Source organism: Mesoplodon densirostris, chromosome 1 (genome assembly GCF_025265405.1).
Source record: "Mesoplodon densirostris isolate mMesDen1 chromosome 1, mMesDen1 primary haplotype, whole genome shotgun sequence".
NCBI classification, from domain to species: domain Eukaryota; kingdom Metazoa; phylum Chordata; class Mammalia; order Artiodactyla; family Ziphiidae; genus Mesoplodon; species Mesoplodon densirostris.
This window is the reverse complement of record NC_082661.1, coordinates 178,067,310-178,081,640: the sequence shown is the minus strand read 5'-3', so window position 1 is coordinate 178,081,640 and position 14,331 is coordinate 178,067,310. Positions and strand designations below refer to the sequence as shown.

At 52.9% G+C, this 14,331-nt stretch overlaps 1 protein-coding gene across 4 annotated transcripts in view; it reads left to right on the top strand.

Annotated features, from left to right (window-relative positions):
- The first annotated feature begins 2,063 nt into the window (after nucleotides 1-2,063).
- The window catches only part of SLC29A3 (solute carrier family 29 member 3), a 43,309-nt gene continuing 31,041 nt past the window's right edge, over nucleotides 2,064-14,331 (top strand). For all 4 annotated transcript variants that reach the window (XR_009533779.1, XM_060112424.1, XM_060112433.1 and 1 more), the window contains exons 1-2: nucleotides 2,064-2,144; nucleotides 5,320-5,618. Coding sequence is in view for 3 of the 4 variants with exons in the window: in XM_060112433.1 (XP_059968416.1) it covers nucleotide 2,144; nucleotides 5,320-5,618 (300 nt within the window). In the remaining variant the exon portion in view is untranslated. The remainder of the gene's footprint in view (nucleotides 2,145-5,319; nucleotides 5,619-14,331) is intronic.

Sequence of the window (14,331 nt, the reverse complement as noted above, 5' to 3'; positions counted from 1 at the left end):
ATGCCTGCAAGCAGGCATGAATTCCGCCCACTTGCAATGCCTCTATGCCTCATCCCCACCCCAGACACAGAGTAGAGGGCCCTCCAGGCAGGAAAGTGTTGCTACTCCATTCCTAGGCCTTATCAGAAGAGGCCTCCACAGCCAGCCCACAACAACATCGGGCCAAGGGAGAGGATCCCACCAATCACTGGGCCCTGCCCACTTGCCCAGCCGTTCCCATCCCCTCCCTGGTCCTGGAATCGGTCTGCTCTCAAGTTGGCTGCAGCCGCAGGGTTTCCTGTATCCTCTGCCTTTGGCAGCCTGTCCCCCCCCCCCCAGGGAGAGCACAAGTTCCTCCAAAGCAAGACCCCAGCCCTTGGCACCTTTGGGTCTTTGCACTTTTTTTACTCTCAACACTTCTGAAAACAAATGTGGTGGGTTTCTTTTTTCTTATATACATACCAACAACAAATTCTCCAACTCTCTGGAAACCAGCTAGGTGTCCTACAATTCAATTCAATTCTGACACCAACTCCATGGAGCCTCAGACCCCACAGGTTGAGGGCTCAGTCCCACAAGGTTGCCCCCACTTCAGACTCCAGTCACAAGTATGGGGTACCCAGGGTGCCCAATCTGCTTTCCAACTTGGTGACAAAATCGAGGGTTCCCACACATCCCCTTCACTTTCAATAATTTGCTAGAACGGCCTAGAGCACTTAGGAAAACTGTTAACTTACTATCACTGGTTTATTATAAAGGATACAGGTGAACAGGGTACCAGGTCCAGAGCTTCTGTCCCCATGCAGTTGGGGTGTGCCACCCTCCCTGCAGACGGATGTGTTTGCCAACCCAGCAGCTCTCTGAACCCCCATCATTTAGGGGTCTTTCTGGAGGTTCATCATGTAGGAATGATTAATTAACTCATTGGTCATGGGTGATTATGTCATCTCCAGCCCCACTCCCCTCCCTGGAGGGGGCGCGTGGAGCTGAAAGTTCCAACCCTCTAATCCCTGGGTGGGTTCCTCTGGTGCCACCAGCCCTCATCCAGAAGCTATCTGGAGACCACCAAGCCCACCTCATTAGCATAAATTCAGGTAAGGTTGAAAGGGGCTCGTTATGAACAACAAGAGACTCTCCCATCACCCCCATCACTCAGCAAATTCTATGGGTTTTAGACAGTCGAGTCCAGAACAAGGGAACAGACCAAATATATATTCCTGATTCTAACACAATATCATGGGGCCCCATTGCAGGACAGGACACAGAGTAGGTCTGCTTAATGAAGGAAGTACAGTGTTCTGTGAGCCTCACCATGAAACAAGGCTGCCACCTCTCGGCCCCGAGAGCAGCCAGCACTGAGCCCACCCCTGTGGGGTCAGGGGCATTTCCGCAGGGGTTTTAGACCCAGACAGAGCTGGTGTTACATCCCAGCTCCATCTGGGCTTCCCACAAGCCCAGCTTTCTCAGGTCCCTCCGTAATAGGGGCACAAGGCAACGCCGGCCCCTCAGGGCATGTGACAATAATGAGACAGTGGATGTCAGGGGCACAGCAGAGAGAGGGTAGGATAAAGGTGGCTGTCTTGGCCTGTAATTTAGACAGGAAGGTCTGGCGGCTGGTGGGAAGGCCTGGTGGGGCCGGGATGGTCCCGAGGACTGCGTGCTGCCGGCCCAGCTACGCCCCTGCCTCAGCCAGACAATGAGCCTCTGGAAGGTGTTGGCACACAGGAGGGTCCCTCAGGCGGCGCGGGGGGTGGGGGTGCGGGGAACAGCAGGGGATCAGGGAGGAGCGGGTGAGACTCCGCAGGAGTCTGGGGTCAGGTGGAGAACTCTTCCTGGTTCTGGGGAGCAGGGCTCTGGGAAATGATGGGGTCGGGCTCCACGGTGGAGAAGCAGCTGCGGCAGCACCGAGAGCCGGCTCACGGAGCACTCGCACGCCCGCCTGCGCAGTGCACCTGGCGGCCTGGCGCCTCACTCTCTCCACCTGTGAAATGGGGTAGCAGCGAAGGGAGCGCCGGAAGGAGAAAGGTTTGCAAACCGGGAAGCGCCGGCGGTGGTGGGCGGGGCGGCGCCTGGAGGCGGAGCCCGGCCTGCGGCCCCACAGAGCCCCGAGTCGTCGTAGTGGCCGCGGTAAGCGGAGAGGCGGCGGCGGCGACGCGGCGGCGACAGTAAGTGCGGGCCGGCGGTCGGGCGCGGGTCTGGCTCCCGCCGAGCTCTTCAGGCTCTCGGTCGCCCACTGGGCTCGCGCAGTCGGCGGCCTCTCGCCGCGGCCCTCCTGGGGGGCTCCACGGGAGCCTCAAGACCCCGGCCTCTGTCTTGGCGCCTCTCGCTGTGACCCCCTCCCCAGCGTCCCTCCCCTTCCTCTCTGCTCTCTCCTCCTCCCCCTACTTTCCTCTCACTTTCCCTCTTTCTGGGTCTCTATCTTCTTTCTCCCCCAGATTCTCTGCCCTCCTCCCCATGGATTTCCTGAGACTGGACCTCACCTCCTGGATATGGGGGGCCTGGGTATGGACAGGTCAGCCCAGAGTATCCAGAAAGTGGCTGACTGTCCAAACTGGGAAGCCTGAGGCTGGGGGTGTCCACAACCCCAAGGCAGATTCTGCCATGGCCTCTGGGTGGCACCGTGTGTTTCCCAGCAGTGCTTTCCAGTAGGTTAGCTTCACCAGCCCCCCTGCCCCCATTTCATAGGTGAGGAAATAGAGACACAGAGGCGAGACTGACTTAGCCAGAGTCAGTCAGAATCTTCCTAGAAACCAGCACCCAGACCCGGAGGATGGCCTGCAATGACTCCAGGCCCCGCGAGTTTCTGCTGCTTTGTGCAGGGGCTGCCCCTTGCCCCAGGTCACCCAGGACGGGAGCAGGGCTGAGCCCAACCAGCTCCTGCAGGTGCCTGAGGAACACACTCCAGGCCACAGCCAGCCCACCAGCCGAGGCTCTTCCTTACCTTTCTTTTTAATCCAAAAGCCAGCAGCTAGTTTTCATAAAGCGTAATAAGACTTTGCTCACTCCAGTGCTTTGGCCTGTGACCTGGGTGAGAGGAAATTCCAGACTCCTTCAGAAGCTTTGTCAAGGCTGAATGGTCCTGGACAAAATAGATGCCTGGAGCTGAGAATGGACTCTGGCGGAGTGTGGCCTGGGTGACCGAGCTGTTGGCCCCTGCACCGACCCTTGGAGCTGGAGCATCTGGAAGGAACTACTTGGTCTTTATCTGTTGTCCTACGTGGGTCATAATTTTTACATTTTAAACACTAATTTAGAAATGGTGTGTGTGTGTGTGTGTGTGCACGCATGTGCATGTGTGGCCACACTGTCTGGTTAGTGCTGAGCTCCCTGTGAGCAAAGCTGGGAAAGGGCTCTGCTCAACCAGGGGAGTTTAAAATAGACCTGCTGACTCGGATGCTCTGGGTATCCAGCATCCTCCTGCCTGCCTGCTGCAGGGTATATGCTGCCCCAGCAGGGGAAAACATCCTGGCTGCACAGTCCATTCATTCAGCAAACACTGATGAGGGTGCCCTGCAGGGCTGCATTCACTGCTGCTCACAACTCACTGGCCAGGAGACCTTCCAGAAAGTCTGTACTTCGAGCCAGCAGACAAGGGTGCATGTTGCCAGCCACCTGCCTCCCAGGGATGCCAAGGAGTCCAGATGGGCTCAGACTGCTTGGCTATGTAACCTTACTCGTATTGTGTGACTCTGGGCAAATTACTCAACCTCTTTGAGGCTCACTCTTCACCTGTGAAATGGGTCTTAGAGTACTACCTACTGTACTGCGCTGTTGTCAACCTCAAGCGCTAGGTACGGACCTTGACATGCATGAGTACTGCATTTAATTTTAACTATCAGGAATTCTTACTGTTTGAATGTGGGACAAATCAAGTGACTTTAAGTCCTCATTCTTTGCTTCTGATAAAAAGGAGACAATAATTCCTGTCCTGCCTAATTCCGGGAAACGTTGTGAGGCTCTCCCGAAATAGTAGCAGAGCCTGATAAGGCTCTGTACCTCTGTGACAGAGTGTTCCCATCTCACCTGGCCTGGCTTGATGCTCTGAGTTAAGGCTCAGACTCCTATGTGAGCCGAGATGCATTGATTTGTTTATTGCAGAAGGGACTACAGAGTATCCCATCCTCAGCTTTATGGAAATATTTCCCATTTATCAAGCTATTGCCATGGCCTATGTGCTATATAGAGCATAGAAGTAGGCATGCTACCTTGCAGCCAAACTCCGCAGCCAGCCAGCCAGGTGACAAGCCCAGGATGGCAGGGAAGATGCTGACGTTTGTTAGCATAGCCAGCCAGTTGCAGTTTACAAAAACCATTGTAAAAAGGCTTCCCTGGGTTTGCGGATGGGGATAGGGAAGGTGAGGCTCAGAGCGTGGTGACTTGCCCAAGGCCATGTACACAATTGTTACTGGCAACCTGGAATCTTCCATTTGTCTCAGCTGCTACCGCAAATGGGGAGTTGCTGTCTCGTGGTGGGATGTGATGAACAGAGGTGGGGACCCAGGCCGGAACTGCAAGCTCAGGCTTGGCCATTGACCTGGTCTGTGACCCGTTCTTTGGACCTTGGTTTCCCCACAAATGAAATGAGAGAGTGGACTATTAGATGTTTCAAACCAGCTTCTGGGGGCAGCTCTAGACACCATGAGTTTTTTTTTTTTAATATTATTTAATTTGAATGCCTTTATTTTTATTTATAATTTTATTTTTGAACAGATAATTCACAAAGTTCAGAATTTGAGAGGCGCAGAAGAGTATGCAGTGAAGTCCCCACCCTCCCCATCCCTAGCCTCCCACCTCAGAGGCAACCACTGTTTGAAATTTTTTGTGTGTCCTTCCAGAGGATATACATACATATGTGTGTATTTTCTCCTTCCCATCTACCCCATCCCTGCTTTTTTTGCACAAATAGTACCATATTCTGCACACTTTTCCTGCTCCTTACTTTTCTCACATAAAGTTGAAGAGTTTAGAGAGCACTGTGTGCTCATCAGGGGTCCTAATTCCTTTTGTTATGGGTGCTTAGAAAGTTCGATGCCTTGAGACCAGATTTGCCCTTGCACATTGATTGCCACAGGCCCCACCATGCCGCATTGCCTTACTCCCAGCTGCCCCACAATTATTTGCTACTCTGTTGCCCTTGTATGGACTGGGGGGAACCTGAGGTCACTTACAGTGTGACATCTTGTCCTTCTCCCTAATCTTTAAACCTGAAGCTCTCGAGCCACGCCTTGGTGACCCTGTAGACCTCAGAGTGGGGACACAGTCAGCTCTGTAGGACGGGTGAGTCCCGGCTTCAGCTTCTGATCACCTACCCCATCTCTGCTTCTCTCTCTGCTCCAACAGTGGCCATCGTCTCAGAGGATGACTTTCATCAAAGCTCCAACTCCACCTACAGAACTTCAAGCAGCTCTCTCCGAGCTGACCAAGAAGCACTGCTTGAAAAGCTGCTGGACCGCCCACCGCCCAGCCTGCAGAGGCCCAAGGACCGCTTCAGTGGTACCTACATCATCTTCTTCAGCTTGGGCATCGGTGGCCTGCTGCCATGGAACTTCTTTGTCACGGCCCAGGAGTACTGGATATTCAAACTCAGCAACTGTTCCAACCCAGCTACAGTGGAGGAGCCTAAGAGCTCGGACATCCTGGTAAGGCGTGTTCCTCCTGGGAGGCGGTGAAGGGTGACTTCATTTGGGTGCACCCATCCAGGGAGGCTTGTAGCGTCCTAAGAGTATGGATGCAAATTGGGAAGCTGTGTGGAGTATAGTACGTAGATGGAATTCACTTCAGTCCTAAAACATGCTCTGTGTTGTATATGAGGCCTCATGCTTCATGTGGCAGGGGAAGATGGAAATGGATAAGAGACAGTCCCAGCCTTCACATTGCTTAGTATTTAACTTGGGGAGGAGATGCAAATGTTGATTCTGTGCAGTGTGGTATGGTAACCAAGAATCCAGAGTCCATGCCTCCAGGAGTTTGAAAGGGTGGATATAATAGTGCTAGGTTCACCTGTGAGTTGCAGAAAATTCCATAAGAGCAGTGGCTACCACAAGATGGAAGGTCATTTTTCTCTCATGTGCAAGTCTGGAGGGGGCCAGCCCAATGCTAGTGTGATGTTCCATGTTGGCAGGAACCTAGTTACTCCACCATGTGGGGCTTCTGTATTCAAGATCACTTCATAGTCCAAGATGGCTGTTGGAGTTCTGGCCATTACATCAAATAGGAAGAGGAAAAGGACAGGTATAAGAACATAAACACTCTGGGAAGTAAGACACATTGCTTTTGCTCATATCACATTGGTCAGTCATGTGACCACAAGCACTGCAAAGGAGGCTGGGAAGTGTAGTCTTTAAGTGTTGTCTTTATCCCAGAGAACCAGAGTACCCAACTCAGATAGGAGTTTGTGTAGTTATGGAAGATGGGGAATTGAAGACTGAGCGTAAGTAGTCTTGTCATTAGGGGAGAGATCTCTGCAACTTAGAAGAATGGGGAGGAGACATTCCAGGTGGAAGGAAAACTCTGAGCTATGGCAGGTTGGGAGGAAAGTGCAGATGTCTATGAGGAACAGTGAAGCATCTGGTTTTGCTATATGTGGGGTGCACATAAGAGAGAAATAAGGCTTGAGATAATTTCCTGGGCCTTGAAGGCTTTGCTTGGGCCTTGAATGTCAAGGTGAGGAGTCTCAGTTTGGTTGGCAGTGGCATCAAGCCCTCTCTCTCCACCTGGGGCTGCTCATTTTGTGGGGCGACATTTCCCACGGGCCGGGAGAGTGTTAAAGAAAAAATTATTCTGCCACTTGTTAAAGTGGTAAGGAAACCTTTACTCAAGACTGTCGCAGTAAGGGAGAGAGATTGGGCTCAGCTCCAAATACTGCAAGGACGAGTGGGGATTTATAGCTAAGGAGCAAAGTGAGGGGGTCAGTGGTTGGAACATTGCTGAGAGGAATCATCAGGATAGAGGGATTTTTTTTTCTCATAAATTAAGGTTTCATTATAATTTGGTTTAGTATAAAAATTGTCACTAACCTTACTTGGAAAGTAGCCATAGCATTTGAGAATTATTTCTTTTTTTAATGTTGAAGTATAGTTAATTTACAATGAAGGGTAGGGGGATTCTTGCTAAAGGCAGGCCAATGACACAGACACCAAGGGTGGGGGATGAAGAACTTGATCAGATCTCAAGGGTGATAAGATATCAAGGGTGGGGGGATTCTCCATAAACTGACTTAGCAGGATTCTTGGTAAGACTGAGCTGGCACGTGGAGATAGGACGGGGGCTAAGGTCCACGTTTAGCGGAGAAGAGAGGGCTCAGTGTGGCTCCTCTCTGTCAGGAGCCTCAGTTTCCGCAGCTGATCTAGGGCAGGGTCTGCTCTCTCTCGAAAGCTCATGGATGGGGGCAGCAGGGTGCTCTAAAGGCATGCCAGGCCGGGGGCTGCCAGCTGCTCCTCTCCTGCAGGGGTGCCCCAGGGGACAAGAAGAGGACACCCTAGCAGACCCTAGCCATACCCATCAACTGGCCTAGGAGTTGGCTCGCCACCCCTTTTCTGAGAGCACCTTTGAAATCCCTGACCTAACCCCACGGAACTTTCAATGAGTCTGACGCATTGACTGAGGCATCCCTGTTGTCTGTCTGGAAGGGCTCTACCATGGCCACGCAGTGGAATCACCCAGGAAGCTTTTTAAAAATTCTAATCTTGGCCCTACCCCAGAGATTCTGATTGAATAAGGCCGAGGTGAGGTGTGGACATGGGCATTTTGAGACTTCACACTCCCTTCTCCAGCCCCAGCCCCTTGATTCTGACACCCTGTGAGGGCCTCTCCCTGTTACCTGAGGAATTCACAGAGGCCAGAGCAGTGCGTATAAACTCATTTCTGCAGGGAAGGGCTGTCACAGAACCTAGTATAGTAATTTAGAGCGTCCTACTCAAGGCGTGGTCTTGGGACCAGGCGTCACTGGGAGTGTGTTAGTGATGCAGAGTCTCAGGCCCCCAGACTGACTGAGTCAGGAGCTGCCAACACGCCACCCTGGTGACTGGCAGGCGTGGTAGAGTTTGGGAAGCACCGGCTACGGCAGGGCTTTTGGAAGCAGACTGCATGGGTTCAAACCCTGCCCCTGTTCTTAGCCCCCTGGCCTCTCGGTGCTACCTCATCTTGCAGGTAGATAACAGGAGGATAAGACACCCACCACCTTCTTAGGGTTGTTGTGAGGATTAAGTAAATTAATAGGCATGCAAAGCACTTAGAACAGGGTCTGGCACCACTGCTGTGAGTTCTGTATAAACATTATTATTGTTATTATCCTTCGAGGGATGGGGCCACACTTCTGAGCTGCATGTGGCCCTGGTGTATTTCCAGACGTCTGGCTGGCTTAGCCAGGGTGCTTTATGATCCACTTTTATATACCAGTGACTCAAGCGTCCCAGCTTTCTGCCAGCCTCCGTAAATCAGCCAGCGCACTTGGGCTTCATCCAGAAGATCCCTCTCTGTCTGGGCCAGCACCCAGCCTTGGGTGGCCCCCAGGGCTACATTCCATGTGCACCTGTCCTGCCTCCTCTTCTGCCCGCTGCCCTGGCCCCAGCAGCGGGCTGCCCAGGGCAGGTGAGGATGTGCGGTCCAGTCTCTGGGAGTGGCCCTCGCCCAGTGGAGGTGTGCCGTGAGCGGCTCTTGCTGCGAGGCAGTCCCTTCCCAGCTGCAGGCACTTAGCATTCCAGGCCCTGCTGCTATGCTTTATTGCCTCTTTCCAAGTGCTGGCAGGTGCAGATGTAGTACCTGCGGCTGCCCGGAGCTCCTGGCTCTTGGCATCGGAGATGAGAGACCTGTCACCCCTCGATTCATGGGCCAGGTTTGGGAAGCAAGCATGCTGGGGTGTTTCTGCATTTTGTGGGCCATTTTTCTTTGCCTAATTCCTCATTCCTGCCACCTGCCTCCCCAGTTCTTTCCCCCTCTCTTCCTGATTTCCCTGCGAGAGGCGGCTGGTCTGTGCTGTCACCTGAGGGCTACTCTGTGCGGAGCGAGCGGGGGAGAGTCAAATGGGTCTGTCTCCAGCCACCACCTGCAACTCAATTAGCTGTGGGTCTGGATGTTGGATGTTCTCCGTACTTCCTTTTTATATTTCCCAGGGATGGATACCATTGGGTGGGGAATTTGACTCCGTAAGGGGTGTTTGCACAGACCCCCTCCCCAGTTATGTCACTTTCAAGGTCACCCCCCTTCTCAGGATCATTTTCTTCTGCCTGGAACACCCTTGGGGTGGTTTAGAAAGCATTCTCAGGCTCACCTGCCCCCTTGTCTCCGTTCTCTGGAATAAGAACTTTGAATAAACTCACCACAGGACTGTGGGCCCAGAGCCAAAAAAATTAGAGCATAAATGAGGAAGAATTGATAGGAAAAGATGGTGCTTTGGGGAGCCGTCTTCTGAGCCTGACTCTGGGCCACCATGCTGGCAAGGGTGTTAAACACACCGTCTCTCATTAACCCTGTTTTTGTTTTTTTTTTTCAGGCAAAAAGCCAGAGGCTCAGAGAGGTTCAGTAGCTGGCCCCTAATCACATAGCTAGGAAGGGCTGTAAACAATTTTACGGAGAATTTAGGTGGATAGATGACTGCAGAATTTGTCCTGCTCAGAGGGTAGTGCAGAGGGGACTGTCCTGTAGACAGAGGCCGCCCCACACCCTGATTTGGCCAAACCCTATTATCTTTCTTCCTGTGGAGAGCCTGACCCTGGTCTGGCCTCCTTTTCCACCCTGGAAGCCCAGGTGCCTTAGCTGTACCCCTGGATTCTGGACCCAGCTTCCAAGCTGCCAGCATCCCTGATCCCTTCCCCACACCACCTCTACCACTTCCCCCTGCCCCGCACCCCAGTCCTCCCCTGGCTCTGGGCTTCGTAAATCATCCCTGATCCTGTGGGGGGCCTCCTTGGCCTCTCCTGCAAGCCTGTAGTGCTGCCGCTGGGCCAGGGACTATAAGGCGGACACACACCCCCTTTCTGCCCCAGAGAAGGTGGTGATGACACCTTCTCCCGGTCATCCCCTGCCACGAGGCCTCCACGGCCCCTGCCCACGCATTCTTCCCACTCGCCTTGGCCTGCCCAGGGCTCTTCTCTCAGGGGGCTGCGGGACATGGCCAGGTCGTGGGTGGGACCCACAGTCCGACTTGGTGTCAGCGGGGCCAGGACCCGGGCCTGGCCATCTATTGCCATCCCGTCCATCCCCTGACCAGAGGCGCCCCAGGGGCCCAGACCAGGGAGTGGGGCAGGAGGTAGGTGTGTCTGTTACTCCTGGGAACCTCCCCTGCCTCCACCCTTCTGAACTACGGGCTCCTCATCTGGGTCCCCAGAGCCTGACGTACTTCCCCATCAGGTCCTCGCCCCACAACTCATGGTACTGAGGACTTATTGTGGGGTAGCAACGCTCTCAGCACTTTGCCTGCATTAACTAATTTAACCCCCAGCACCCTGTGAGGTAGGAACTGCTATTATCCGTGGTGACAGTACCCTTTTCAAAGATGAGAATGCCTCCCCCGCCAAACCGTTTGCTCTTTGGGAATAGTGAGTACAGTTCTCTTACTCTACATCCCTGTGCCGCCAGCACAGAGTTGCACATGATAAATATTTGTTGCTTTAGTTATTATATGGCTGGGGAAGAAAGCCCCATCACCCCAATCCACGATAGGGGTGTCATGGTTTTACAAAGAGAAGAAGATCTGGGGGTCACAGTGGCTACCACCAAAGGAGTTTTGACGTTTCAGGTGGGTTAGCAGAGACATGACGTGGGATTCTTGCATAGGGAAGGGATCCAGGTTGATCTGGTTCAGCAGGTCTCTGAGCATCTTCTCATTTATGGCACCTTTGTCCTGGCCCAACCCCTCAGCCCCACAAAGAAGCAGGATAGCATGACTTGGGAACTATTCTTACCACTAAGGGCAGACATCCCAATTCAAGGAGAAGGGTTAAAAGCAACCAGGATGAACTAGTTTAGAGAAGGACAGATTATCAGAGGTCTTGGTAATGACCTGTTGATTTTACAAAGTCCCCGCCACACAGCCTGTACCTGCCGCCATTGGACCCACCATCTTACTTCATCTGTAGGATGACCTGGTGAGTTAGGTGCTGTAGCCCTAGTTTTCAGATGGAGAAACTGAGCCTCACAGATTTGGAGCCATTGACCCAAGGTCACTGACTAGCAAGTGACAGAACTGGGCTGTGGACCAGTCTGGAGGTCAGTGGAGCCTGTGCTGGTAACCGGCGTACTCTGGCCTCTCCATCTCCCCTAGCGTCCTCCGCTCTGGCTGTACAGTAGAATCACCCGAAGAGTTGTGAAAACCTACCCGCCTGCCCCACCCACCTGATTCTGGTGACATTGAAGGAGGGGCCTGGGCAGAAGCATTTTTAAGCTTTTTAGGTGAGGCTAACATGCAGCCACATGATCCAAGAGAAAGGTTAGCAGGTGGGGGTAATGAATAGCTGTCTTCTGCCTCTACCAGAGCATCCATTGAATGGGCTTAGGCTACATCATGAGAGACTTAGGTGAGCCCTCTAGAAGGACTTCCTGCAGTACAAGTGGTCAAAGCTGGCAGTGGAGGGGAGGATGAGAGCAGGCTCCCTACTGGAAGTCCGAGGAATGGTTTTCCTTAACCTGGTCTTCAGAGAGTGTGGGGTCCTCTCTGGGACCCTTACAAATGGAGGTGGTGATGCCAAAAGCTCAGCCTTTTTTGCACCGGTGCCAAATCAAATCTCAGAGACAGAGTTTTGGGTAATGTAGAAAAGAATAGCTTTATTGCTTTGCCAGGCAAAGGGGGACACAGCGGGCTCCTGCCCTGAAAAACTATGTGTCCCAACCTGGAGGATTTGGTGAGGAGTTTTATAGCAACGGTTCAAGGGTGGGGTTGCTGATAAGATCAGGGTGTGTGCAGGGCCTGTTTTTTTTTTTTTTTTTTTTTTTTTTTTTTTGCGCAGTACACGGGCCTCTCACTGTTGTGGTCTCTCCCGTTGCGGAGCACAGGCTCCGGATGCGCAGGCTCAGCAGCCATGGCTCACGGGCCCAGCCACTCCGCAGCATGTGGGATCTTCCCGGACCGGGGCATGAACCCGTGTCCCCTGCATCGGCAGGCGGACTCTCAACCACTGAGTCACCAGGGAAGCCCTCAGGTAATCTTCTTGATGAGTTTCTCTGGTATGAAGAATGCTGACATCTTCCATTTGTTGGGTTTTAATTCTATAAAGAGCTTAAAGACACTGTTGTGTATATCCCTTGAGTCCAGGGCCCTGCCCCAAGGCTGCACTATTGTTTCTTGGCTGCCCCTCCCTTGTCTCTGCATCCCCTCTCTTCCCTGATTAGCAGCTGTTCGAATCTGCCCCTTGGAACTCAGGTCATGGAGGCTGGAGTCTGTTCCCTACAAGAAAGGGGGTACAGAAGGGCTTCTGTGCCCAGGAGCCCCATAAGGTCCTGCTCTGTTTCACTGGATGGAGGGTCTGGTGCTCGCCTGACCTAAATGCTTTGGGCTTAATTCCTCAACGTGACTCTGCTGTCCCCTGATGCCTGACAGCCTGGAAAGAGACTTCAGCCCTTCCTCTGGGCACACGCTCAGTGTGAGCTGAGGGGTTCCATAGCCACCTTCCTCTCCCTTCTTGTTTGCCAGCCTCCTGAAAAAGGAGCACTAGGGCCGACTGGGCCCCGAAGTGAATGTCCTAGCACCTAGGGTAACACAGGCCAGAGCAAGTGAAGCCATGAGAACGGAGGACAGGGAAATGGAGACAGTCCCGGCCTCTGCTCTCCTGGGCTGCTGTCACTGCCAGGACCAGCCAGTACCCTCTCTGTGCCGGATCAGGGAGTGGACTGTGACCTGCTCCTGGAGTTTTAAGAGCCCTGGGTAGTTGATTTTGTAAAAGCTCTGTACCTGGGAGGAAGCTGGGTCTGTCTGTCTTGTGGGACTGCAGGGTAGCTGGGAGCAGCCCAGAGGGTGACAGGACTTCCTTCAGCCCCAGTCCTAGCAGTGCCCTCCCCCGCTGTGTGGCTTGGGGCCAGGCTCCGTGGCCCCTGGGTGCTCTGAACACAGACCCACCATGGAGCGTCCGCAGCATGTACAGAACGCTCCAGATGTCGCCGGGAGGGAAGTCTGGTATTTACTGCGCATCTCCTACATGGTAGCTGCGGTGTGAGGACTGGGCCAAATCCTCCTAACATTCACCGCCTTTATCAAACCCTCGCCCTGTGCCAGCCACTGTACTAAGGGCTCTGACTTGTTTATTAATTCCACGATATGTATTAAGCAACCTGCTGTGTGCCAGACGCTTTCTTTTCCTTATCTCTTTTGCTCCTTACTACAGCCCTCAGGGATAGGTATTATTATACCCATTTTACAGAGAAGGGAACCAAAGCTCAAAAACTACAGGTTATTTGTTCCCAGGCACAAAGTCGGTGACTCAGGCTGGGCCATCTGAACCCACACTGTCCATGCCCTTAACCCTGGGCTCCATATCAGCCTTTCCAGGTGTTTTCAGACTACACATTTCATCTGGCAGAACATACACGTCTGTAATGGAAACAGCAGTTTCATGAAGCAGCATCTACACTTAAAAAATCTCTGATTGTAGTTTTCAAGGAGGAGCAAGTGATCATCCGTGCTGATCTTATAAATGGCTTATAAGCCACCCAGGCTGAGGAGCATGGAGAGTTTGCCTCTGGATTTAACCTCGTGTGGGCCCTTGGTGGCCTTGGGGAGCAGCGACATGGGGGTAGGGGCAGAAGCTGGACCCGAGGCCGTGAGGGAGAGGATGGGGGAGGGACTGGGGAGGCCGCCAACCTGGGAACTACCTCTAGGAGTTTTGCTCTGCAACTCTTTCCTTCTGGAGGATTGGAGCGGGAATTATAGGGGATGTGTGGTCAAGAGGGTACGGATTTTCCGGGTTTGTTGTATTTTTAACACAGGAGAAATAGCAGGTAGTTTGTGTGCTCATGTGAATGGTCCAGTGGAGAGGGGACCATGAGTGCTGAGGAAGAGGAAGAAACATAGCTGAGTGCAGTCTGCGAGCAGACAGGGCCTGGGCTCGGGGCAGGGGGTGGAGGGGGTCCCGGAAAAGCATGCATATGATTCAGCCTGAGGAACAGGAAAGAAGGCAGCAAAAGAGAAAATGAAATAAAATTCTGGTTGTGACCCATTAAGTGAATTTCATATCCTTTATGAACAGGGTTGCAACCTGTCATTTGAAAGCCCTGCTCCACCCATTTGCCTGTCATCTCACATCCAGCCATAAGGATGCATTTTGCCCACGGAGGAGGAAAGTGAAGCAATAAGTGACTTGCTGATGCCACAGGGCTATGAAGACAAGAGTGGGGGCCGTAACCCAGGGGTATCTGAGTCTGCAT